This window comes from Eschrichtius robustus, chromosome 8, assembly GCF_028021215.1.
Source record: "Eschrichtius robustus isolate mEscRob2 chromosome 8, mEscRob2.pri, whole genome shotgun sequence".
Lineage (NCBI taxonomy): Eukaryota > Metazoa > Chordata > Mammalia > Artiodactyla > Eschrichtiidae > Eschrichtius > Eschrichtius robustus.
Window position 1 is genome coordinate 65,016,071 of NC_090831.1, and position 26,817 is coordinate 65,042,887.

Genomic DNA, 26,817 nt, shown 5'->3' on the forward strand with positions numbered 1-26,817 from the left:
GCTTCTTTTGGTTTTTCAGTTTCCTATCATGACACAATGAAATCACAGTTCTCTGGGGCATGCTACGTTACCCTGGAAAGAAAGATAAAAGAATTATTTTGCAAAAGACATATAATAAAGGGAATTAAATAAATATGGCCAAAGTGATTTTGAAATAAATAAGTGTACATTTTACAGTACGGACAGTAAGTGAACGACAGTTTTATTTGGATATAACTACCTAAAGTACGAGCCATTAAAATTATGATTATTTTGCTTAAACAAAAATGTTGAAATTTAAATTTCTACTTTCGTTAGGAAAAAAGTTTTTAAATGACATTTGATCTGCAGGCCACAGCCATTTCTACAGTATCACCAAACAGCTAGCTAGCAAGATTGTCAGGGAGACATCTGCCTCAGGAATAGTCCCTGTAGCGATGTGCAACGCCAGCATTTCCATTTGACTCCAGATATGTTCAAAGCCGGTACCCATACGCTCTGCATGTGGGATGATTGATTGCGGGGCTTAGGAAGCAGTTGTGAATTAAATATGGGATTCAGGTCATCTGAGTTTCATTTGAAATCCGGTTCATACATAGCCTTCTGTTCTGATATGCTCCCTTCCTTCCAGACTGGAGTACGTGCCAGCTGAGTGAGAAGGCAGTTTGTGGAAATGGCATGAAAACAAGGATGTTGGATTGTGTTCGAAGTGATGGCAAGTCGGTTAACCTGAAATACTGTGAAGAGGTGAGGGGATGCTGTGTTATGTCTTTGCGAGTAAATTCTTCCCTAATAATTTCAATTCATGCTGAGCCAAGTGACCTGACCGGCGCTTTATGCAGCTCGTTGCCAGCAGATGTTTTCGGCACTATTCAGAGGCTGCTAAACACTCTCTTGAAAAGAGACACTGTCCAACACTACTGATTTCTACACATAATTTCCTGTATTTTGTTCTGCTTGGAGCCCAAAGGTATGCTAATTAGCCTATTCTGAAAGAAATGCTTGGGGAACAATAAGTAATCAAGGTGAATAAAGGCAATAAATCTTAATCAGACTACTCATCATCTTTTGTAATTTCATATGAATTTTGTGTTGCCTGGGACACCTGCCAAGAGCCATCATTTATTCTCTCTGTTGCAAAACATTGATCGCATGTGGTTTGGTAGCAGATTTTGATATTAGGATCTAATACCCAGCTGTGAGAGTCTAAGACTCAGGTCTGGATAAGAGAGAGCTTGAAATTCAAACAAAGGAATAGTCTGCCATTAATGTCTCTTAGGTACAGAGAATTGTAACTGTTAATTCTCCAATTTACAAAAGTAATGTTATCGTTTCTAATATGACCTTAGGAAATGCGAGAAAACATAGCTGTTGTCCTTCGGTAGTTTTCATGAAGCTACACTTCGGGTTTTGACTATTTTGTCTGGTTTCCAGACCAAAAGGGCACTCACATTCCTGACAGATTTTGACTCCTCCTGCATCTGAGGCCACTGGGTTAAACATGAACCAAGATAAGCAACAGCCTCCGTAGATATGCAACACCCGGGAGGAACTTATAACCTCATTAGGGTTCAGTAGACATGGGACCATGACTTCTGCCTACACATCCTAGGGGTTATTATAAGGTCATGGTAAATTATTCAAACTCCTAAGGGAAAACTCAAGATGGAAATATTTTAATCCATTTGATATCTTTGATATTATCGATGTGGACCTAATTTTTTTTAATTAATTTACGTATTTATTTATTTTTGGGTGTGTTGGGTCTTCGTTTCTGTGCGAGGGCTTTCTCTAGTTGCGGCGAGCGGGGGCCACTCTTCATCGCGGTGCGCGGGCCTCTCACTATCGCGGCCTCTTGTTGCGGAGCACAGGCTCCAGACGCGCAGGCTCAGTAGTTGTGGCTCACGGGCCTAGTTGCTCCGTGGCATGTGGGATCTTCCCAGACCAGGGCTCGAACCCATGTCCCCTGCATTGGCAGGCGGACTCTCAACCACTGCGCCACCAGGGAAGCCCTTTGTGGACCTAATTTAACTCTGTATCTCTGTCTGTGGGAACAGAGCTCCCAAATGTGCTGAAAACAAATTGTTGAGTTAATAAATTGCTCTGTCATCTTATAACATAACTTAGTCAATTACTGCTTTAGATTTCATCAGAAATTTTATACCTGAATCAGTTTGGCTTTGAAACTAATAACATCGAAGTGATGTGACCATTATAAAAACAACATTATTATTAATGAATGTTATTATTATAGTCATATACAGGCTGGAGAGCTTTCTGTGGTCTACCTCTAGTTGGTTAATATGTCTCTTTTTTTGCAAATGCACATGTAAGTGTACTCCTGGGTCAGGATGAGATAACTATTAATAGCTCTGAGAGCTTTTAGAAAGCTAAACCCAAATCGTACAAGACCAGTTTTTAAATATCTCATGACTACAGGACAAAGATATAAATAGGGCCTTTTATTTCTTAAGTGAAACGTGGGTTAAAACCTGAGAAATAATATTAAGTATCCAGGAGCCTAGATAAATTTACTTTTATGTACAAATATTATAATGTCTGAATACTGTGATGACAGGGGTTCAAATCATAACATTTTAGTAAACACTGTATTCAGGGAGAGCAGTGCTAATCTCTGCAGGAATTGGATTAAACAACTCAAATCCCATTTTATCCACCCTAAAAAGCAGTAGACTTAAATAACAGCCCTGAGAAAAGAAAAGCTGGCTATCTTTTTTAACAGTAGATTGCCTACCTACTAATACATGTGCAAACCCTGAATTGAGTGCAATAGCAGTAGCTAACTCTTGCTGTTTCTCTAACAGCCAAAAAGAAAGATGGCATTACTGTCCAACAGAGAGGAAAATCAGGGTTAAATCCATCCAGCATTTATATAGCACTTTTGTCTTTGATGTTTTTCAGACGTTAATTCACCGGATACCTAATAACTGGTTTCTCCTTTCCTATTCTTTTATCCCTGAACATATGTTTAGATAAATGATAGATTAGATAGATGATAGGATAGATAGATAGATAGATAGATAGATAGATAGATAGATAGATAGATAGATAGGTAGGTAGGTAGGTAGGTAGGTAGGGGTAGATAGATATAGAGAGAGAGGAGAAAAAGAAGCTACAAGAAATTTAAGAGAAAAAGTAGTACAGAGTTGAAATGTCTTACTACTGGATACCCAAAATATCTGTAAACAGACATCGTTTTTAATCCTCTAGCGAAATAAATAAGCCAGTAGTAGTTGAATTCTGTGATTCAAAACCTTTCTCCATGAAACTATTAGGTACCTTAAATTTAACACATCATTTTTATCGTATCACCTTAAAACTTCTAATCTCGTGATTATAAGTGATTTAATTTAATGTTAAATTAAGTGATATGGTAAAAGTTTTCATACCAAATACTCAGCTTTGTCAAGTATTACTGATGGAGAATATAATGAGAGTGTTTACAGAGGGATCTGGTACATAAATCATCGATCTGATCCTCTCTCAGTGCATAACTTAGAACCAAGAGTTCTACTTGAACCGCAACATAACATTTCAGAAAAATTTTCTTTTGCCTTTTTCTGCTCTATAAATTACACTGTAAACTTACTTTCATGCAGAAATTAAAAAGGTCTTGAAAATCCCCAAGGATTACTAATTTAAAAAATTGCACTTTCCTAACAAGCTCTTAATTTTTCTATTTCAATGCTATTTTGTACCTTTGACTTTTTAAATGTTTGAATATACAGTGGATGAGTTTGAAATCTCATCCTTTTTTAAAGGTAGAATACTTTAATAAGTAATGCTACTTAATGCAATAAAATGCACAACATTATTATCTGATGAGAGACTAATGCCAAAATAACAATTACACCACAGTTAGCTGCTGAGATCAGTTTTAGAAGGGAAAATCTTTTTTAAAAAATAATAAATGTATATAAAATATTCATAATAAAAATTCTAGTGACCCACCCCTCCTTTTGAGAGAGGTAGCTTACTTTAAATCTATTTTATATTATTTTAGTACATTATATTTTTGGTTTTGAGTGGCAATTGGTCTTTAACCTCGCTCTTTTTTCAGTTTGACATGCACATGTAAAAATAAATAATATCCCCAAAATACAATTATATATCTGTATATTGATGATATTCCTGGTTTTTAACTAATAGAAAATATTTGTGCTTATACCTATTTATTCCTCCTTTAGGGAAATTCAACTAATTTGGAGATTAAATCTTCCTTTTTTCATTTTTTATATAAAAAATTCAACAATATATAAGTACACTGAGTAAATGGGCTCCTCTATTCATCCTGTTCCTTTTGCTCCCACTCTCCTGGATTGAACCACTTTATATTGTTAACAGTTTGGGTCTTTGTCCTGCAGACATCTTTTTATTTTATTATACATCTTGCTTATTCTTCCTCTCCTCTCCTCTCCTCCCCGCTCCAATCTTGCCCTTCCTTCCTCCTTCCATCAACACTGCACTGTGGTCATGCCTTCCCGTCAGTACAAATAGATCTACCTCTGTCCTTTCAGCTTGGCCTGGAGAAGAACTGGCAGATGAACACATCCTGCGTGGTGGAATGTCCTGTGAACTGTCAGCTTTCTGACTGGTCTCCTTGGTCAGAGTGTTCTCAAACATGTGGCCTCACAGGTTTGTTTGTGCTTTATTTGGCATTAGACTGATGGTCAAGAAGTATGAAATAAAATGTCCCCCTTGCTTTAAGTCATGTCAGATAATCTGCAGAAAGGTTGCATCAGGGTATCTTTCTTTCCAAAACATCTAAGCCTTACTGGTTCCTCTAATCTCGGGAGAAATGTCTTTGATGCCTTCTCCCAATAAGATGTATGCTTGCACAACTGTAGTGTATCACTGAGGTTGCACTTTTTTTTTCTTAAAGGAAAAATGATCCGAAGAAGAACAGTAACCCAGCCCTTTCAGGGTGATGGAAGACCGTGCCCTGCCCTGATGGAACAGTCTAAGCCTTGCCCAGTGAAGCCCTGTTATCGGTGGCAATACAGCCAGTGGTCTGCATGCCAAGTGCAGGTAACCAATCTCAAGAAGTTGTATGGAAGTGTGTATTCTTTATCTGGAGAGACTTGGTTTCAGAAGTATTTTCAGAGCTTACAGATAGCATGTTTCCTGTTAAAGATTTTAGGTACCTTGCCATTTCATAACTGTTTAATTAGTTTCGATAACAAGCACTCCCTGTCCTGTATCTTAAAACCATTTGGAGACTGATTCACTTTAATGAAAATTTATTTGCCTGTCTTTGGCTAGAAAACAAATAAATTGTTCATGCTATGCTTTATAGCTAGTGCCCTATAGGACTTCTTCCCTAGGGTTTCAAATGCTCCTTTAACTGCTCATAAATCAAAACCAATGGTGCAGAGATGACTGTAAGCGATGAGCTAACTAATGAATTTTTTCTTTTCCTAATTAGTTATTTCTTCCTCCATTTCAGGATGCCCAGTGTGGCGAAGGGGCCAGAAAAAGGAATATTTCTTGTGTAGTGAGTGATGGGTCAGCTGATGATTTCAGCAAGGTGGTGGATGAAGAATTCTGTACTGATATTGAACCCGTTATAGATGGTAATAAAAAAGTGGTTCTTGAGGAAACCTGCACCCAGCCTTGCCCAGGTAACAACAGCAAAACAGAATTTGTACTTTGGCCATTCCTTACCAGGACCAGGGTGGAGAAGGGATTGCATGTATAAGTCTAAGTTAAGAGATGTCAACAGTCTTCTCATTCAGTAATATCTGTGCCAACAGCTAGACACTGTAGTGTGGATGAAGGGGGGCACTGCCTCCTTACTGCCAGGTGGGGGTGAAGTCCAATTCTCCTATGTGGCCTCTGTTGACACTCACCCCCCCTCGAGTTTTAACTTCTGCAAAGAATGGAAATTAAGGCCTTAGGCTCATGCTTGACAGGGAGAGTATGAAACCTAAAATTCTACCCCTAGATAAATTACCATTCAAGAGTGAGAAAAAATAGTATTATGGAAGAAAATTCTGAATGCAAGAAATTCTGATTCAGTGTTGGACACAGAGGTACAAGCAGGAAAATGTAGAAAGCAAACGTTGTGTATCAAGGAGTTTAGAAATAAATAGCAGGAAGTGATTAGTTAATGATTAGGAATTTGGGCTTGATGCATAGGACTTTAGGGTAGATAGAAGGTCAAAATAACCTCAGTGTCAAGCATGACCCTATGGCCTTAAGAAAGATATGGGGGCAACAGTGTATTAGTGGGCTAGAAAAGAACAAGATTGGAAGTGAATTGCCTATCTTTTTTAATTTTCATTTTATACTGGAGTATAGTTGATGGACAATATTGTGTTAGTTTCAGGTGTACAGCATAGTGATTCAGATGTGTGTGTGTGTGTGTGTATATGGTCTTTTTCAGGTTCTTTTCCCATATAGATTATTACAAAATATAACTAGAGTTCCTTGTGCTGTACAGTAGGTCCTTGTTGATTATCTATTTTATATATGGTACTATGTATATGTTAATCCCAAACTCCTAATTTATCCCTCCCCCTCACCTTTTTCCTTTGATAACCATAAATTTGTTTTCGATGTCTGTGAGTCTGTTTGTTTTGTAAATAACTTCATTTGTATCATTTTTTTAGATTCCACATATAAGTGATATCATATGATATTTGTGCTGCAACGAACATTGGGGTGCATGTATCTTTATGGATTATGGTTTTCTCTGGATATATGCCCAGGAGTGCTTTTGATGTGCATTTCTCTAATAATTAGCAATGTGGAGTATCTTTTCATGTGCTTCTTGGCCACCTTTATGTCTTCTTTGGAGAAATGTCTTATTTAAATCTTCTGCCCATTCTTTAATTCCATGTTGTTATTTTTTTTTTTGGTGGGGGGGGGTGTGTTCATTTGTTTGTTTGTTTGATATTGAGCTGCATGAGCTGTTTATATATTGTGGAGATGAATTACCTTGTCAGTTGCATTGTTTGTTTGCAAATATTTTCTCCCACTCTGTGGGTTGTCTTTCCGTTTTGTTGATGGCTTCCTTTGCTGTGCAAAAGCTTCTAAGTTTAATTAGGTTCCATTTGTTTATTTTTGTTTTTATTTCCATTACTCTAGGAGGTAGATCCAAAAAGATCTTGCTGTGATTTATGTCATAGAGTGTTCTGCCTATGTTCTCCTCTACGCATTTTATAGTGTCTGGTCTTACATTTAATCCATTTTGAGTTTATTTTTGTGTATGGTATTTGAGAATGTTCTAATTTCATTCATTTACACATAGCTGTCCGGTTTACCCAGCACCACTTATTGAAGAGACTGTCTTTTCTCCACGTATATCCATGCCTCCTTTGTCATACATTAGTTGACCATAGGTGCGTGGGTTTATTTCTGGGCTTTCTATCCTATTCCATTGATCAATATTTTTGTTTTTGTGCCAGTGCCATACTGGCTTTTTTTCCTCTTTATTTTTTTTAAAATTTTTATTAGCGTATAGTTGATTTACAATGTTTTGCTAGTTTCTGCTGTACAGCAAAGTGAGTCAGTTAAACATATACATATATCCACTCTTTTTTAGATTCTGTTCCCATATAGGTCAGTACAGAGTATTGAGTAGAGTTCCTGTGCTACACAGTAGGTTCGTATTACTTATCTATTTTATATATAGTAGTGTGTATATGTCAATCCCAATGTCCCACTTTATCCCCCCCACTTTCCCTCTGGGTAACCGTAAGTTTGTTTTCTACATCTGTGACTCGATTTCTGTTTTGTAAATAGGTTCATTTGTACCATTTTTTTAGATTCCACATATAAGCGATATCATATATTCGTCTTTCTCTGACTTACTTCACTCAGTATGACGAATCTCTAGGTCTATCCATGTTGCTGCAAATCGCATTATTTTGTTCTTTTTATGGCTGGGTCTCTACAGACAGCGTATATTTGGGTCTTGTTTTTATATCCATTCAGTCCGTCTTTGTCTTTTGGTCACAGCATTTAATCCAAACCACTTCAGACCTAGGGACACATACAGACTGAAAGTGAAGGGATGGAAAAAGATATTCCATGCAAATGGAAATGAAAAGAAAGCTGGAGTAGCAATTCTCATATCAGACAAAATAGACTTTAAAATAAAGACTATTAAAAGAGACAAAGAAGGACGCTACATAATGATCAAGGGATCAATCCAAGAAGAAGATATAACAATTGTAAATATTTATGCACCCAACATAGGAGCACCTCAATATATAAGGCAAATGCTAACAGCCATAAAAGGGGAAATCAACAGTAACAAAATAATAGTGGAGGACTTTAACACCCCACTTACACCAATGGACAGATCATCCAGACAGACAGGAAATTAATAAGGAAACACAAGCCTTAAATGACACATTAGACCAGATAGATAGACTTAATTGATATTTATAGGATATTCCATCTGAAAGCAGCAGAATACACTTCCTTCTCAAGTGAACATGAAACATTCTCCGGGATAGACCACATCTTGGGTCACAGATCAAGCCTTGGTAAATTTAAGAAAATTGGAATTTTTCCGACCACATGCTATGAGATTAGAAATCAATTACAGGAAAAAAACTGTAAAAAACACAAACATGTGGAGGCTAAACAGTATGTTACTAAATAACCAATGAATTACTGAAGAAATCAAAGAAGAAATCAAAAAATACCTAAAGGCAAATGACAATGAAAACACAGTGATCCAAAACCTGTGGGACACAGCAAAAGCAGTTCTAAGAGGGAAGTTTATAGCAATACAGTCTTACCTCAGGAAACAAGAAAAATCTCAAATGAACAACCTAACCTTACACCTAAAGCAACTAGAAAAAGAAGAACAAACCCAAAGTTAGTAGAAGAAAAGAAATCATAAAGATCAGAGCAGAAATAAATGAAATAGAAACAAAACAATAGCAAAGATCAATAAAACTAAAAGCCGGTTCTTTGAGAAGATAAACAAAATTGATAAACCGTTAGCCAGACTCATCAAGAAAAAAAGGGAAAAGACTCAGATCAATAAAATTAGAAATGAAAAAGAAGTTAAATGGACACCACAGAAACATAAAGGATCATAAGAGACTACTACAAGCAACTCTATGTCAATAAAATGGACCACCTGGAAGAAATGGACAAATTCTTAGAAAGGTACAATCTCCCAAGACTGAACCAGGAAGAAATAGAAAATATGAACAGACCAATCACAAGCACTGAAATTGAAACTGTGATGAAAAAACTTCCAACAAACAAAAATCCAGGACCAGATGACTTCACAGGCCAAGTCTATCAAACATTTAGAGAAGAGTTAAACCTACACTTCTGAAACCCTTCCAAAAAAATTGCAGAGGAAGGAACACTCCCAAGCTCATTGTACAAGGCCACCATCAGCCTGTTACCAAAACAAGACAAAGATATTGCAAAAAAAGAAAATTAAGAATTTTCTTAATTCTGTAATAAAGAAAATTAAATGTAAGACAGAATACTAAAAACTTAGAGGACAACATAGGCAGAACACTCTGACATAAATCACAGCAAAATCTCTTTCCATCTATCTCCTAGAGTAATGGAAATAAAAACAGAAATAAACAAATGGGACCTAATTAAACTTAGAGGCTTTTGCACAGCAAAGGAACCCGTCAACAAAACGAAAAGACAACCCACAGAATGGGAGAAAATATTTGCAAACAATGTGATTGACAGGGGATTAATCTCCAAAATTTACAAACAGCTCGTGGAGCTCAAAATCAAAAAAAACAAGCAACCGAATCAAAAAATGGGTGGAAGACCTAAATAGACATTTCTCCAAAGAAGACCTACAGATGGCCAGAAGGCACATGAAAAGATGCTCAACATTGCTAAGTATTAGAGAAATGCAATTCAAAACTACAGTGAGATGTCACCTCACACCAGTCAGAATGGCCATCATCTACAAACAATAAATGTTGGAGAGGGTGTGGAGAAAAGGGAACCCTCCTACCCTCCTGTTGGTGGGATTGTAAACTGGTACAACCACTATGGAGAACAGTATGGAGGTTCCTTAAAAAACTAAGAATAGAGCTACCATATGACCCAGCAATCCCACTCCTGGGTATATATCCAGAGTAAACTATGGTTCAAAAGGATACATGCACCCGATGTTCAATGCAGTGCTGTTTACAATAGCCAAGACATGGAAGCAAACAAAATGTCCATTGACAGAGGAACAGATAAAGAAGATGTGGCACATATATACAATGGAATATTACTCAGCCATTAAAAAGAATGAAATAATGCCATTTGCAGCAACATGGATGGACCTAGAGATTATCATACTAAGTGAAGTAAGACAGAGAAAGAGAAATATCATATGATATCACTTATATGCAGAATCTAAGAAAAATGATACTAATGAACTTATTTACAAAACAGAAACACTCACAGACTTAGAGAACGAATTTATGGTTACCAGGGAGAAAGGTGGGGAGGGATAGATTGGGAGTTTGGGATTGACATGTACACACTACTATATATAACCAACAAGGACCTACTGTATAGCATAGGGAACTTGGCTCAATATTCTGTAATAACCTAAATGAGAAAAGAATTTGCAAAAGAAAGGATACTTGTATGGGTACAACTGAATCACTTTGCTGTATTCCTATAACTAACACATCATTGTTTATCAACTATACTCCAATATAAAATAAAATTTAAAAAAAAAAGAAATCTGTGGTAAACAATGTGAAGAAAAACTGCAAGATCCCATAGTAGCATAGAACAGGGCAATTCACCATTTTAATTAAAGCAATTACAAATCCAGGAGGAGGCTGGTCTCCTCTTGTAAATTACAATCTATTCATTTCCATTCCTCTCTTGCTAGTTTTCTCCAGTGATGGGTTTTGAAAGCTAGCAGCATGTGAGCTAATAAGCTTTAAAGAGAATACTGAAGTAGGAAATGCATTTCAGACACTTAATATCTTTGGTAGGCAGAGTGTAGTTTTATTATTACAATGTTTTATATGGTCAAAATATAAAAATATATTTAGTACAAGTCAATGCCTCACACTTATTTGCTGTTGTTAAATCTTTGAAGCTTGACATGGATTATTCTGGAGTGGTAATTATATAATCCACAGACTACCATTAAAAGATTTATTGAGTTTTGTGTCAAAATACACTATGTCAAGTGATACAAGCACAGAGATAAAGCCTATTAGTAAAAAGGTATATTTTACTTCCATATAGTTTGCAGTCACTGAGGTGAAGTTACACTACATTCATATTGACAGGAGTTTCTCTATCTTATTTTTAATAGTTTCTCTTGCATAATTAAAAACTGAGTAAGCCAAAAGTAGCATTTCCTAGGGGATATAAATATTTATAAAACTTTCTCTGACTACTTAAAAATTCTTCTTAGTTTCTTTTTCCTTAGCACTTCCAAAATTTACTAGAATTTTCTTCATTTTAGGATGACATTAGACAGAGTAATAATGACACACTATAGTAAAGGTGTACAAAGATCACTCCACTTTAGTATTATACATGTATCTGTTAGTCAGTAATTCATGTCTTTCCAGGATGTCTTAATCCTGGCACAAGAAGTTTTTTCATTAATCAGATCTCCAGGTAACTTTTTGCTAACATTAGACATCTTCAGTATAATATAAGGCAATATAAATTATTCATGTGATATGGCTGGAATAATTAAAGTGATAAGAATCCCTTATGGATTTGTGTTTATCAAAATGTACTGCATCCTCTGAACAGTATCACCAAGCAGTCAGTCCTGAAGAATGAATGAGTATACGAGAAAGGTGTATTTCATTAAATCTTCCCTGTTCTGAAAATGGTTGAAGATGAACACATGATATACTATGGCCCAACAATTCCTATATAACTGTAACTATTTTCTAGTTATATACCCAAAAGAAATGCATATATAAGTTCACCAAAAGACTCATACTAGGAAAAATTTACAACTCTCCACATGCCCATCAATAGTAGAATCGAAATGTAAATAGTGGTTTGTTTATAAATAAAGCACAGCAGTAAAAATGAGCAAGTTAGAGCAACATAAATATGTGATGGTTCTCAGAACATAAATGAGTGAAAGAAACCAGACATTAAAAAAAGTACATATGGTTCTATTCCATGTATAACATGAGGAGGGTTTCTGAGATTCTGAGAATGCTCTGTTGCTTGCTTTGGAGGTTGGTTACATGGGTATTTAATCAGACTGCGAAAATTCAGCTATCTGTGCATTTATGATGTGTCATCATTTTGCATGTATATTACTCTTCAATAAATAATTGAAAAAAGGGGAGGAAGTTGACTGAAGATGTAGATCAGAGGAAATTGTGTTCATTATTGCCACTACTGCAGCTGCTTGGTTAGCTGTCTCACCTCCACAACTTTGGGAAGAAACAGAAACCAAGCATAAATACCAGCTTTCTCAGCCTTGGACTTCAAGCTCTTTGAAATTTTGAACACCTAGAAGACAAGTCCTATGTATATTTAGATTTTCTTTTAATAGTACCAAGTGCTTAATAAACCCCTTTATGATGATAATGACAAGAGTGATAGTAGCAGGTTTTAATCAAGTATTGTTGTCACTTAAGAGAAGGGAAATCATGATGGACAAGCTCCTTCAAACCATAGTTTACCTTTGATATCATTAAGCAACACATATGCTATACTCAGTAACATCCACTCAGAAAATAACACTATTAATACAAACTTACAAAACCACATACAAACTTGCAAATATTAAATACTTATACAAATCTTACAAATACCATGAATGACTGGCATACCTAAAAACATTGCTTAGTCGGGTTAAACAGAAAATGATTATCTGGCTGGCTATTCTTTATGGGTATGGGTATAAACTACAAACCTGTGTTTTGCAGGTGACTGTTATTTGAAGGAGTGGTCTTCCTGGAGCCTGTGTCAGCTGACCTGTGTGAATGGTGAGGACCTAGGTTTTGGTGGAATACAGGTCCGTTCCAGAGCGGTGATTATACAAGAGCTAGAGAATCAACATCTGTGCCCAGAGCAGATGTTAGAAACAAAATCATGTGATGGTGAGTGCTACCATTCATAAAATCTATTTATTTTAGTTTTGTGTTGATAAGCAAAAGTATAAGATATAAAATTTTCTGTTAAATAAGCAAATTTGCTAAGATATCACTTAAAGTTGAGAATTAAGGGTATGATTCTGAATTCTAAATATTTAGAGAATAAAAGTCTTGCCACCCTTCATAAATGAAATATTGTAAAAATATTTCCAAGTTTTATGAGCTAAAGAAGGCTGAGATCATTAGGAGCACGTTATTTGTACACCTGTAGCAGCCCTGATGATGTGTGAATCTAAGAATATCCTCAATTTATTTAAATCAAAAGAAAGAAAGAAAAATTACAAAGCAACAGCAAAATGAGATATTTTACTGTATTCTCGGAAATTGATAAATCTAAGTATTGGTAAGGATTAGTCTGAATTTGACATACAGCATATATAAAAATACACCTTTATATGTCTGTGTGTATATGTGTACATACACATAGAGCCATGCACCCAATATAAGCAATAGATGACATTCACAAGAACCACAGAGCATTAAAATGTTCTAGTTTGGGAGCACAGAAGAAATCTAAATGAAGAAAAAACAATTGTTATCTAGTGGAGAATGTCTTGCTCAACAAACAACCCTCTCATTCCTGCTTGTGTTCTGAAGCAATTGACTATGACATATATTAGCAAATAGGAGCCAAAATAACATCTATATTACTGAAAAGTTGAAGAAAGCTTAGAATGTTGGAGAACAATGCTTAGAATGAAAGCCAATTGAGCTAGATGCCTTAACCCAAGAATTATAGAATTATCCACCTTCTTAGTTAAGTCTTCCCAAATTTACCAACCAGATAAAACATTTCATATTCCTGGGTAGGTAAAGGAGAGAAAGGTCAGAGGTTAAAATAAATGAAATAATTCCCAAGAAAAGAAAAAGAATTGTTTACCCTGAAATGACAATGAAGTAAAATTAGGAATCAGTAACAATTGCAAAGAAATTCTCCCCATGCCCACACAGAAGTGAAAACTGAAAGCTACATTTCTAGAGCATTACATATCAAATGTTATGCAGGATGCAGCACAGAAGTACTTAGAAGGGAATTTGAAGCTTTACATTCTTATATAGGAGGGAGAAAAGTTTAATAAGAGCTAGACTTTCAACCCAATTTAAAAAAAAATGGGAAATAGAGTGTATACAGTACTGATAAATAAAAATTCAATGAGATAGAAAACAAATAAACAAGATAATCAACAAAACCAATAGCTTGTTTTTTTGACCAAACTAACAAAATAGACCACCTCATGCAAAATCAATGAAGAAAAAAAAAGGACAAAATTACTACTAATAATAAAAGTGTTTAAAAATATAATTCTATGAATAAACTTTGCTAATAAATGTCAAAACTTGACAACAACTTAGAATGTTATTTATCAAGAGTAATAGAGAAGCTAAACCATAGATTCTGCAACTATTAAAAACACAAGTCTATCAAATATTCTCACACATGCACACACACTAAAACCTAAATGGCTTTAATTATGAGTTTTACTAAAATTTAAAGAAACAGACAACTCCCATTTATTGTGAAATCTTAAGAAATAAAGCAAAGTTGGGTAGAAAAAAAAGATGAGGAAAATCTCCCCAGTACAACACCAAAATCACAAACTTAAATGAAAAACAAAAATTCTTTTAAATCAAAATTTGAATCTTCTACACTGTAGAATAGATCATAAACAGAGTTACCGGACAAGCCACAGACTTAGAAAAGATATCTGTGAAGTCAATTTTAAGGAATTAGTGTCTAGAACAACTATCCTAAATCTTTTCAGCATTCCAAGACAATTTCATACTTGTAAAATTGCTGAGTACCCCAAACTGCTTTTCTCTGTGAGTTATATATATCAAACTTTTTCATATTAAAAAATGACAACTGATGTTTTAAAATACTTGATAATTTATTTAAAACAATCATAACTCAATTTGTTACCATAAATATTTCCTGAAAAATAACTATTTTCCAAAACAAAAAGAAAATAACTTTAATGACAGGCATGGTCTCGTTTTACACTTTTTCAAATCTCTGGCTTAACATCTGGCTTAACAGAAGACAGCTGGCTTCTCTTCTCTGCTTCTGCATTCAGTCTATTGCCATCTTAGTTTAGTTTATGTATATGAAGAAAATCCAGCCTTACTTACCCAGGTGTGTAGTTAAAGGGGAAAATCCTCACACACGTACTCTGAAAGAATGTCAAAGTCTTCCCTGGTCCCTGGACCATAATTTGAGAATTGTTATTCTAGAATAAAAAATTCCCACACCCCAATATGAAAAGGCATAGATTTCAGTAGACGAAAAGGGGTGGGGGGAGCCAAAAGATATACATAAGCAATTCACAAGAAGAAATCTAAATGCCCCCAAATATTTTTCTCACTGTTTAATAGCTTTGGTAATCAACTACAAGTTAAAAATGACAAGATAGCTTTCCACACCCACAAGACTGACAAGAAATTTAAATCTGGAATTTATAAATGTTTGTGAGGGTTTGGAGTAATAGTAACTCTTATTCAGTGCTGGTGGGTATATAAATTGTCACCTTTTAAAGAAAAGAATGAGCTGTATTTAGTAAAGTTTCAGCTGTCCCTACAGTGATACCCAGAAATTTCCCTTCTATTTACCTTGAAGAACCACCAGGAGGCTTGCACAAGACTGACCACTGAGGCATTGTTATAATAGCATAAGTTGAAAACAACCTAAAAGTCCACCCATAGAGGAAATAGCTAAATAAATTGTAGTAGATAGTACCATGGAATTCTATGTAGCAGTTAAAATACATTGACTATGTCTGCATTAAAAACATCACATAGAAATATTTCATTTATAACATTTTATGATACATATCACATTGACTATTAAGTTTCAAAAAGATGTATCAGTATGATACTTTTTAAATTTTAAGACTGTCTAAAGGACTTCCCTGGTGGCACGGTGGTTAAGAATCCGCCTATCAATGCAGGGGATATGGGTTCGACCCCTGGTTCGGGAAGATCCCACATGCTGCAGAGCAGCTAAGCCTGTGCGCCACAACTACTGAGCCCACACTCTGCAACTACTGAAGCCCACGCGCCTAGAGCCTGTGCTCTGCAACAAGAGAAGCCCGCGTACTGCAATGAAGAGTAGCCCCTGCTTGCCACAACTAGAGAAAGCCCACGCGCAGCAACAAAGACCCAACACAGACCCCCCCCAAAAAAGAAAAACCTAAAAATAATTATATAAATCATTTATAGGTTGTATATATTTATACTTACATTCTATTTATATTAAAAGAATTTAAAACATGTCACAGAAATGCATGTATCTACTTCAGAAGACTGGGTATTGCTGGAGAAACAAGGAGGGAGATCAGATCAGGAAGCAATATAATAGAACATCAAGTTTATTTGTTACTTTTTTTACTCATCAACAAGCAAAAAAAAACCTAAAGCAAATATGACTAAATGGTAATATTAGTTAAAATTGAATGATGGGTAATTGAATATTTTTAAAATTATTCTGTCCTTGTCTGTATGTTGGATATTTTATAATACTTCAAATAAACATAAAATTAAATTGAAAATCCAGGTTCACATTAGATAGTATGACAGCAGACATGGAAGATTAGTTGGAATTTAGGTATGTATCTGGAATTTTGTAACATTTATATGGCAACTTCTGGATAATAACTTGACATTTGAATCATTCAGGATGGACTTCTCATCCCTTTCCAATTGTTTATAAATATTTTATGAATACCCTATCTCCATGATTGTTCCGCTGGCCTACAGAATGCCTCTGTTAATGTTTATTGTGTTCCTGCAGATGGACAGTGTTACGAGTATAAATGGATGGCTAGTGCTTGGAAGGGCTCTTCCCGAACAGTCTGGTGTCAAAGATCAGATGGTATAAATGTAACAGGTAAACCTCCCATTTCTTTGTTCTTTGAAAGTCTTCCTGTAACACACATGTAATTGGTTAAAGAAAATAATTAAGAAAACCAAGATATTCTTTCAGTATTCCACACGTGGTTGGGTTCAGGACACCTGAGCTGTGTACCTGATGACCAATGATAAAATATTTTACTGTTTAATGTTTCAATTAAATTCTCCCTCACCCAGCCATTTTAGACATTGCTGCTACAATTTAATTAAAATACTAATTCTAATAAATGATTTTAAGTAAATAATTCTCAGATTGTTTTTCCTAGAAATCTTATATATTAATAACTTCTTACGTGCTAAGAAAGTCAATATTTTGTTGACTCTGTTTCTGTGCCTTAAAGGCAATATACATGCGGTCCAAAAATATTGCCACGAGAATATGATTACACAAATCCAAATATTTTGCTTAAATTCAGAAATCTATGATTTATAGTTTTTTTATTAATTAATACAGAAGACCTATTGGCAAAACTCAAGCCCAGAGCATATGAGTAGCCAATCTACCTACTCTGTCCCAAGTCAAAAATCATTGTACATTGAAAGAAGAAATCCAAATGAAGAACTTTTTTTGAATTTCCTTTGACCCAAATATACCCCCAAGAACTACTCTAATCTACAGTTACTGAAGTTTCCTTGTCTGAGGAGTCCAGTAAATGCAAGGGATCCCAAAGACCCTTTGAAGAGGGAAGAAAATTGGCTCCAGAGATGGAGTGAACCACCCTGCAAATTTCCTACAAAGAAACCAGGGTCAGAACAGAACCTCAGCCTCAAGCCCATGGACCCAAAGCTCTAATGTCTCTTCTTAAACAATGTATTTGTAGAGATCTCATCTACAGGAATCTCCATAGCATAGCAGCAGCCTGAGTATTGACAATTAACTGTTCAGGGGGACCTGCTGACTTGCTGCCATTGTTTTGACCCTCTGGCAGGGAGAAAAAGTAATGTGCATTTTCTTGCCGCTGAGTAATGTCCATTTATAAATTTAACTGTAATATCTACAGTAAGATGATAGGAGGCAGGGGTCGATATGCTTTTTGGAAAGCATAAATTTTTATACTGAATTTTAAATTACCTGGATTTATTGAAACCTAATTACTCATTTCCTCCTTATGAAAGCTAGAGCAGGATGTCAGATTGTATTCTGGTGAAGATAAGATTTTATACATGAGAAATCTGTGTTAAGAAACACTTGATAATAGCAACTCCCAGTGGATACATCTATAACAAAGAAAAGACACCTACCAAGAAACCCTTTGCTCTCTCACACTATCATTTTCTGGAAGAAAAATCTGTTCCAAGCACACCACTCTCAGAGGCAACAGAGGGAGACAGAGTTCTGGGAAGAGAAGCATAGGCTTTCTGAACCCAAAGGCATTGTAGAGGTGGTCCACTCAACTCAGGTGTTGAAAATGAATGTCTACATTCTTCTTTAAACTATTCAGAGGGAATTTTACAGCTTCCCCAGAGGATCCTATTAGTTTTCAGTGTTTTTTTTTTTTTTCCAAATATGGATGCAAAAAATAGCTGTCTGCCTTTTCTTCTACCTGTTAAAAGCTCTTTTCACACTGAAATTGGGTCTATTCCCCAATGCAAAGGTAAGTCAAATTTTAAAAGACTTACCTGTAGAAATCATATTTTCAATTTCTTTTCCATATAAGTATCCCATGTATTTATTCCCTTCTAATGCTGTTTTATACCCCCCCAAAAAAATGTGTAAATGATTTGTGATAAACTCTGTGTGCATTCTTCTTCCATCTTTTAGGAGAAATGAGATTCTTTATGAGAAATAGACAAGCATGTAAAGTATATTATCTACCTTGATTGCTTTAATTTTATGAATATTTGTCCTTATAAGAAACTCAAGATGCTGTTTTACTCTGTCTTCATATGTTTAATGATGATAACTTCAATATGGCCATGTAACTGCAACTGCCTTGCAATGACTAACTGCTTTTCCATAACAATTTTTTCTGTGAATATTTGGTTTATAATATAGAGAGATAAGGCAAGGAATTAATAGGCACCTTTGATTAGATTCCAGAGGATCACCAATTCCATAAATAAAGGAAAATTTTTGCTTTGCTAAAATTCGAAGTTGAACAAGTATGGTTTGAAACTATCAGTTCTTTCCATGCCACCAATACTGTTTCTTTAGGACATCTATTCTTGTCTTGAAACTTCACTGTAACAACAACTTCGGCACACCTGGTACTGTACTTGAAGGAAGAAAGAAGAGGACTAAACAGAGAACTGCAATGTCAAGTTAAAACAATAGTGCAAACATACACTTAGTAGCTGCCTTTGTTTTCTTATACCCAAAAAATAACCTGAATTAGTGAATTTCTCAAAAACAAACATGTATTATAAAAAATACATATACAAGATAGTCACATGCATCAAAGGGACATCTTAACATGAAAACTATTTATTTGAATAACCAAGAAAGAATTTTAAAAGAATATTAAATCTGCTTTTTAGTGCTGGACTTGGACTCAGAAACTATGATAAATAGCTTGCAGGCAATTAGTGTTTTCAAAGTAGCAACTATAAAATCATCCATTCAACAGGTGCTTATTGAGCACCTGCTGAGTGGCAGGTACTATGCTGTCTCCTCTGAATAAGAAGAGCCTCAAGATCCTAAATAAAGTGCTCAAGGTCAACCAAATATTTCAGTCAGCTGCCCTCAGAAAAGTCTGTGGGATTCCCAAGGTGGTTCAGGATTCAAAGACAAGTCTACAACAATGATGTATTTTTAATCATTGCAAGAGATGCTACTTGTCAAAATATGATTTTCTGTTCTGCAGGGGGCTGCTTGGTGGTGCGCCAGCCTGATGCTGACAGGTCTTGTAATCCACCGTGTAGTCAACCCCACTCGTACTGTAGCGAGGTATGTGTGAATTCATTAGAGTAGGCAAGCCAGCTTCATCATTTGTCACCCCACTGCCTCTGGTACAATCCATTCCCCCACCCCAAAAAAGCATGTCTTGAGGCATAAAAATTCTATTTGGGGACCTCTTCTTTTATCACTATAAACAATTCTGAATGCACTTGCTTCTACTGTTAGAATAAGTTTGTAAAGGGACAAAAAGTGTGTTCTTTTTTACGTAGTTATGACAGAAGTTACATGAAGTAAATTCCCAGAACAATATTTCTTTAAAGCCTGCTCTTCAAGTCAGGTCTGTTATGCTTAAAAAGATCACCTTGCATGTACAGTATAAGTCTTGTTCTCCTGCAGACAAGGATATGCAGTTGTGAAGAAGGGTACACTGAAGTCATGTCTTCCAATGGTACACTTGAGCAATGCACACTTATCCCCGTGGTGGTGATACCCACTGTGGAGGACAAAAGAGGAGATGTGAAAACCAGTCGGGCAGTACATCCAACCCAACCCTCCAGTAACCCAGCAGGACGGGGCAGGACCTGGTTTCTACAGCCATTTGGGCCAGGTGAAGTGACTAGACAGTGTTGATGTAGAATTCTTTAGCTATATATTTAACCAATTCCAAAGGATTAAAAAAATGAGCAAGCATTTTCATATGAGTTAATTATTTTATGTGTAGTCATTTATGTTGATACTGCCATATATTATTATAATTTTCTACTATTACGAAAAAAGCTCTCATGCTGAAAATTCAGAAAAATGAAATTACTTTCTTCTGACAAAAATTTTAGGATTGATGTTATTTATTTTAATTTCAGTCCTAAACTTAGAAGTATAATTATTTTCACATTGAACAAAGAAATCTAACAATGAAAATATTAGGAAAACAGTGTTGTCATTCAGAACTCGAATAAATAAAACTATAAAGACATTAAAGAATTTTCCATTTCACCACAGAGTGTTAAATATTTGAACCTTAAATAGGAAGATCAGCAATGCAGGAGATACTTGGCAGCCAGACCAATTTCTACCAGCCCTTAGAGTTGGCACACTCAAATACTCAGAATCTATACTAGCACCAGATAAACGGGGGCAGGGATGGAGCCTTCCTGTCTAGATGGGACAATCTAAACTTGGAGACTGACCAGACCCCTGTCATATTCAACAGACAGCTCGTAATGTATCTAGTAATGGACTTGAATCCCTACAAACAAAAGCTTGAAGCCTCATCAGATACTATCCTTACTCTGTACATTTTCTCTCTTCAGTTGATTCAACCATATGCTTAGCCCTAGAACTAAGCTGGTGCTTAAAAATGTGCTGCAAGAGCTATATGGTAACTAAGATCATGACACTTTTTCTCACACCCTAGAGGGATGACTAGTTCATGACCGAAGGAAATCTCCAGGCAAAGCCAGGCATAAACTACTTCCTGACTCCGTTAGAAACATGAGAAAGGAAGGAAGCGATTTGCATAGCCAGCACATCTCTATTTTTAATGCATTTAGTCAAAACACTTTCCCTTACTGATGAATCACTATTGGGAATTTTTTTTTAAGTATATTCAATATTTGGGTGATTCATATTTAACCACATCATCCCTGCCTTGATTAGGTTTTGAGCTGAAAATAAAATTTATTTTGTAACGTTGACCTGTTTCTGTAAGCATGGGAAACTCTTCCTCTCAGTGTCCAGGACAGCGGACCAGCAAATGGCCATTTGCAGTCTTGACCCTGACCAAAAATCCAAGCAGACCTCCTCACATCAAAACTGATTTTTAAAGAGAGAATATTGTTATTGTCATTTTTCCTTTAATATATAGTTTTCCTAAAGTGAACATTTTAATATATTAAAAAGGTACATGTTCTAAAAACATACAATTAGACCTTGCTCTTGGTTTATGAAAAACCCAAAAATATTTGTCGAATTTCTCTCAGGGCAAATAAACCCAATAGAGCTCTTTTGATTTTGAACCCAGACTCAAATTTTTTAAATCTTTAGAATTGAGAAAAAAAAAAAAGTGTATTTAGAATATTAACTTAGTTTATTTCCAGCAAGTGAACCCCTAATTCATCCAGCTCTAGGCAAAAAAAAAAAAAAAAAAAAAAAAAAAAATTCATAGTACTAATTTGCTTTTGATGCCTTCCAAATATTGGATAAACCAGAGTATCTGTGGGGTCAGTTTGCCCAATCTATAATTTTAATTCTAAAATCATATGTTTAGCTGTATGTGTGCAACAGAAAATATATGTTGGTGTGAGAATCAAGTTAAGTTAGGCAAAGTCATTAATAGTATCACTCGTTTGAAGTTTATCCAGAATATAAAACTGAGAAGTTCAAAGAGAATGAGACCAGAAAACCAGATTTTAAAAGTTCTTGTCATAAAACTGGAAAAAAAGAAAAATTCCTGTCCTGATTCCATACAATAGAAAAGGTAGAAAAAAGTTATTTAGAGATCCTTTTATATGTTAATCAAACTTGGCTGTTTTTACAAATGATATTGTCAAATCAGTTTTAAAGCACACTCTAAGTATAAACTAGATAAAGGATTATTAATTCCAAAAATGTTAAATATATTTACTATCATCTGGAAAAAATATTTAAATGACAAAGTTTACATTGAGATACCTGTCAGCATTAACTCAAAGTTGTAGGACTTTCTTGAAATTGCATTATTTTTTGTTCTCTTCTCACAATTGCCATTCTAAAGATAGAATGAAAATCAGAAGAAAATGCTTACATTAGCATTACACATATATTGGGTTTAAAAGAAAATTCAGATAAGCAGCAGCAGAAATGTAGACCTGTTAACTTGAAATCTGAACTTGAATTCAAACTTCATTGCTTTTCAATTCAATTTTCATTGATAATTTATCTTTAAGGAAGGACCATCTAACTCACTATAGCAGCTTTGCATTAATCATTAATTATGCCTAAGCAATAATTCATTTTGAGTTTTGAAAGGACTTGGTCATATGTGACTGGTCATTGGTTGTAGTTAAAGACTGTCATATATATACCAGACTAATGTAAATTAATGACTAATATCCATTCTTCTTAGATGGGAGACTAAAGACCTGGGTTTACGGTGTAGCAGCTGGGGCATTTGTGTTACTCGTCTTCATTGTCTCCATGATCTATCTAGCTTGGTGAGTGTTTAAATATTTCAAAATCTAAGGGGATCTCTATTTCAGAGGAAACACTTTCAACTGGCCATAACCAGGAACAGCAATCTAATGTCTCAAATAAGTATTCCACATTAGTGTTCATCTGAATTTCTGAATAAGCATGGCTTTAGTCTTAGATAGTCTAAAAACTACCAAATCTGAGCCATTTAATTTCTGAAGATGAGCCAGAGCTGCCCCAGGCCATCTTCTCAAGTATGTTCTCCTTGGTTCTGTAAGCAAATAGTACTTTGTATACTTATGATGAACTGTAGATTTTTATATTGAATTACTGCTGAGGAAGATATTATGGTAATACCCAATTCAACTATCTTTTAAAACATTAATTATAAATAGTGTTATTTATAAAAGTTTATGGACAAATATAAATGATTATACTATAACATTATTTCCATTGTTAGTACTAGAGGAATTCCATTTAAACAATTCATCTTTTACAGGATAATAAAATATTTCAAGGTTTCTGTTTCAAGTTTATTCAGAGCATAAAACAGAAATTAAAAAACCAGAAAATCAAATTTTAAGGTTGAATTTAGGCAGTGTAGGCAATTAAGCAATTTAGGTTTATCAATGTTTCCAGTTTTTTCATTTAAAACAATTAAAATTGCAATTGAATATTGATTTTCTTTCTCCCAATTTTAATGATTTTTTTTTTCTTTACAGCAAAAAGCCAAAGAAACCCCAAAGAAGGCAAAACAACCGACTGAAACCTTTAACCTTAGCCTATGATGGAGATGCAGACATGTAAACCATAACTTATCCTGCAACAACCAGTCTCAGCTTTCTACCTTTGCTGTAGATATCCAGAGGCCACAAAGCTATTCAAACTGTATGGATTAAAATACATTGTAACTTCTTAAAAGATCATCATTAAGAGTGAAAATCACAGTGCCACTGGAGATATCAAGACAGTACCACTTACATAGAAACCATCAGCCTTGAGAATTCTAGGAGATTTAGTTGAATACATGCTGCATTCTGAGAGTTTTATGTGATCTTTCTGAAATCTACCAACTGATAATTCACTTTCATCTCTAAAATAACGGTGGTGGGATTGGCCAGTTAGGATGCCTGATGCAAGCCTCTGTCTGCAGTTAACCATAGTAACATTTTCGCATGAAGAGTTTATACCAAGATCTCTACGCTACTATAGTCAAACATAACAACATGTATACTCAATTGATGATACACATTATGTCAGATTATGTACTTGTTAATAAGCAATTTTAATGGTGAATAAAGATAAACTCTAAACTGAGCAGAAAACCCACTGAATAAATTCAGCATCCTGGTGATTGATGATAGTTTCATTGACCTGCATTTCAGAGGCAAAGACCCTTTTATAAGACTTAATTCTTGTCTCTCTCCAAACTACAAATGCTGGACAGGTACTAGTACCTTAGAAGAGTCCTCAAGTTCAGTATTTTATAGCGGTTATTGTCTGGAAAACTAATTTGCTTGTGTTAATACAGTATGTTTCTACTTTCTCTAATTTTCAAACTGGTTGCCTGCATCTTTTTTGCTATATGGAAGGCACATTTTTGCACTATATTAGTGCAGCATGATAGGCACTTAACCAGTATTGCCATAGAAACTGCCTCTTTTCATACGGGATGAAGACACGTGTGCTCAGAGTGTCATGGAGACATTTACAAGTTCTTGTGTCCTAAAGAGAGTAAAGTTCTGTTGGGATGGCGACAGGATGGAATTAGCTATTACATCTGCTGCTCACACTCTTCCTCATCACTGCAGCCATTGTGAAATCAACAACATGGCGGTAATTTAAGTGTTTAAGTCCCGAACTCACTAACCCTCCAAAAGATGGATCCCTCTAGTTGGCTTTTAATTGTACTTTGAAGGCTGTTTATGACTAGATTTTTATACTTGTTATCTTTGTTAAAAAAAGAAAAGAAAAGAAAAAAAGGAGCTGGTTGTCTTTTTAATTCTGAGCAGACGGAAAAAATAATGTGTTCGTGATTTTTGTAACTAAAAGAAATCAAAATTGTGTGTTGATTTTTTCTTTCTCCCTGATTTGTTTTCCTAGTCTCAGATGGAATGTATTTCAAAATCCGTGGTTTTGTCTTTCTCACCGGTAAAATTTGAAGCGAGTCTTTTTAAGGTATGATATCAAAAACTAGAATTTTTAAAAGAGAAGAATAAATATTTTGTTCAGGGCTTCATTAAATATCTAGACCAAGGGTGGCACACTTTTTTCCGTAAAAGGTGAGATGGTAAAGATTTTCAGCCAGGTCTATGTTGCAACTTCTCCATTCTGCTGTTGTGAGAACGCAGCCGTAGACAATACACAGTACAGTACATAAAAGAATGAGCATGGATGTTTTCCAATAAAACTTCCTTTAAAAGAAGTCAGCAGGCCACATTTGGTGTGGTTTGCTGGTCCCTGGTCTAGAAGCTTTTTCAGTGCTAACTCACTGTCCATTGTGTCATCTTGAGCTTTCATTCATTTACCCTCAGACTGCAGTCAGTGTTTAATTTCAAAAAATGAAAAACAGTCATTCAACTTCTCACTGTATTGGAAGTAGCTATATTTTTCACAGATGTAGCCCTGGGAATGGCACAGTAAAATGATATCTAACTCGGCTGGTTTCTTTCGTATGAAAGGAAAATTCAAAAGGTGCCATTAAAAAGCGATACCATTTTTCAGGCAACATTTATTGCGACAGCCTTTGGGAGACGGAAGGACGTTACGTTTTCAGGTCTTTAAAAACTAGCATCACAAGCTATTCTATCATAAACGTAGCTGTGTAGCTATACAAGTGGTTTGGACTAGAAGGTATCTTACCTTCATACTAGAGTTTGAACTCCCCCTACTGTTTGCTAGAGTATTTGCAAAGATTACAAAAGATAGATTGGAATGTCGTTGTCCCTCAAATAAACAGATTTCTACATATTTCGATAAGCATTAAATGTGGTAAGCACTAATTCCTTATTCAACATTCACTGTATTAAGCAACATGTAAATCATTTCTAAGCGAACAGGATGTCAGGCAAATGAGAATTTTACCTTAAACCAAGGATTTAAACAAGGAAAAGCATAAAAACAAATTCCATTTCATCTGTCTTATTAAAGAGGAAGACAAAAATAATATTGTCACCCTAAAACTGTGATTGTCAATATATGTACTCAGGGGTCTTCCAGATAATCCTCAAGTTGATCTCTTTGAATAAAATGAACTCCATTTGTCCAAAATGGTTGAGAAATAGTCTGTTGCAGTTACTTGAAGAGTTTCACTGACAGTCTTATGAAATGCGTGCCATACCCAATACCCTTGAAATTGTTGACTAGAATAAAATATTGTTGCTACTAATGCTATACTTACAATCATTTAAAAGTCATTAATTCAGAAAGCAGATCAGTATCATCCTACCTATAGTTTAAATTAAATGAATAGATCAACATTATAAAATGTCATGAAAATACAAGATGATTTTATTCATAATTGATTACCTTTTACAGATATGAAGGAAACTAGGTTCAATGTGATCTAACACTAGGGAGCATACTGGAAGTTCATCATTAGGATAAATAAATACTGGATGGCCTCTTGTTAGAAAGGTACAAAGAGGAGAATGTAGCTAGCTGACTATTTTGGACAAATGAAGGTTACTATATTCATGTTTATAACATGAAAATGGCCTTATTTTTGTTCCTGGCATGAGTCAATAATGAGTTAAGTACTTTACTGGAATTTCATCAAAACCTTATTCCTCCTGTTCATTCTAAGAA

General features: G+C 35.2%; 1 protein-coding gene across 1 annotated transcript in view; it reads left to right on the top strand.

The window, feature by feature from the left end:
• THSD7A (thrombospondin type 1 domain containing 7A) overlaps window positions 1-25,035 on the top strand; it is a 268,023-nt gene extending 242,988 nt beyond the window's left edge. The window contains exons 19-28 of the mRNA XM_068549806.1: window positions 611-726; window positions 4,518-4,635; window positions 4,883-5,028; window positions 5,447-5,621; window positions 12,870-13,043; window positions 16,885-16,980; window positions 19,808-19,890; window positions 20,239-20,449; window positions 22,946-23,033; window positions 23,733-25,035. Of these exons, the coding sequence (XP_068405907.1) occupies window positions 611-726; window positions 4,518-4,635; window positions 4,883-5,028; window positions 5,447-5,621; window positions 12,870-13,043; window positions 16,885-16,980; window positions 19,808-19,890; window positions 20,239-20,449; window positions 22,946-23,033; window positions 23,733-23,817 (1,292 nt within the window). The 3' untranslated portion in view covers window positions 23,818-25,035. The remainder of the gene's footprint in view (window positions 1-610; window positions 727-4,517; window positions 4,636-4,882; window positions 5,029-5,446; window positions 5,622-12,869; window positions 13,044-16,884; window positions 16,981-19,807; window positions 19,891-20,238; window positions 20,450-22,945; window positions 23,034-23,732) is intronic.
• Window positions 25,036-26,817: the final 1,782 nt, after the last annotated feature.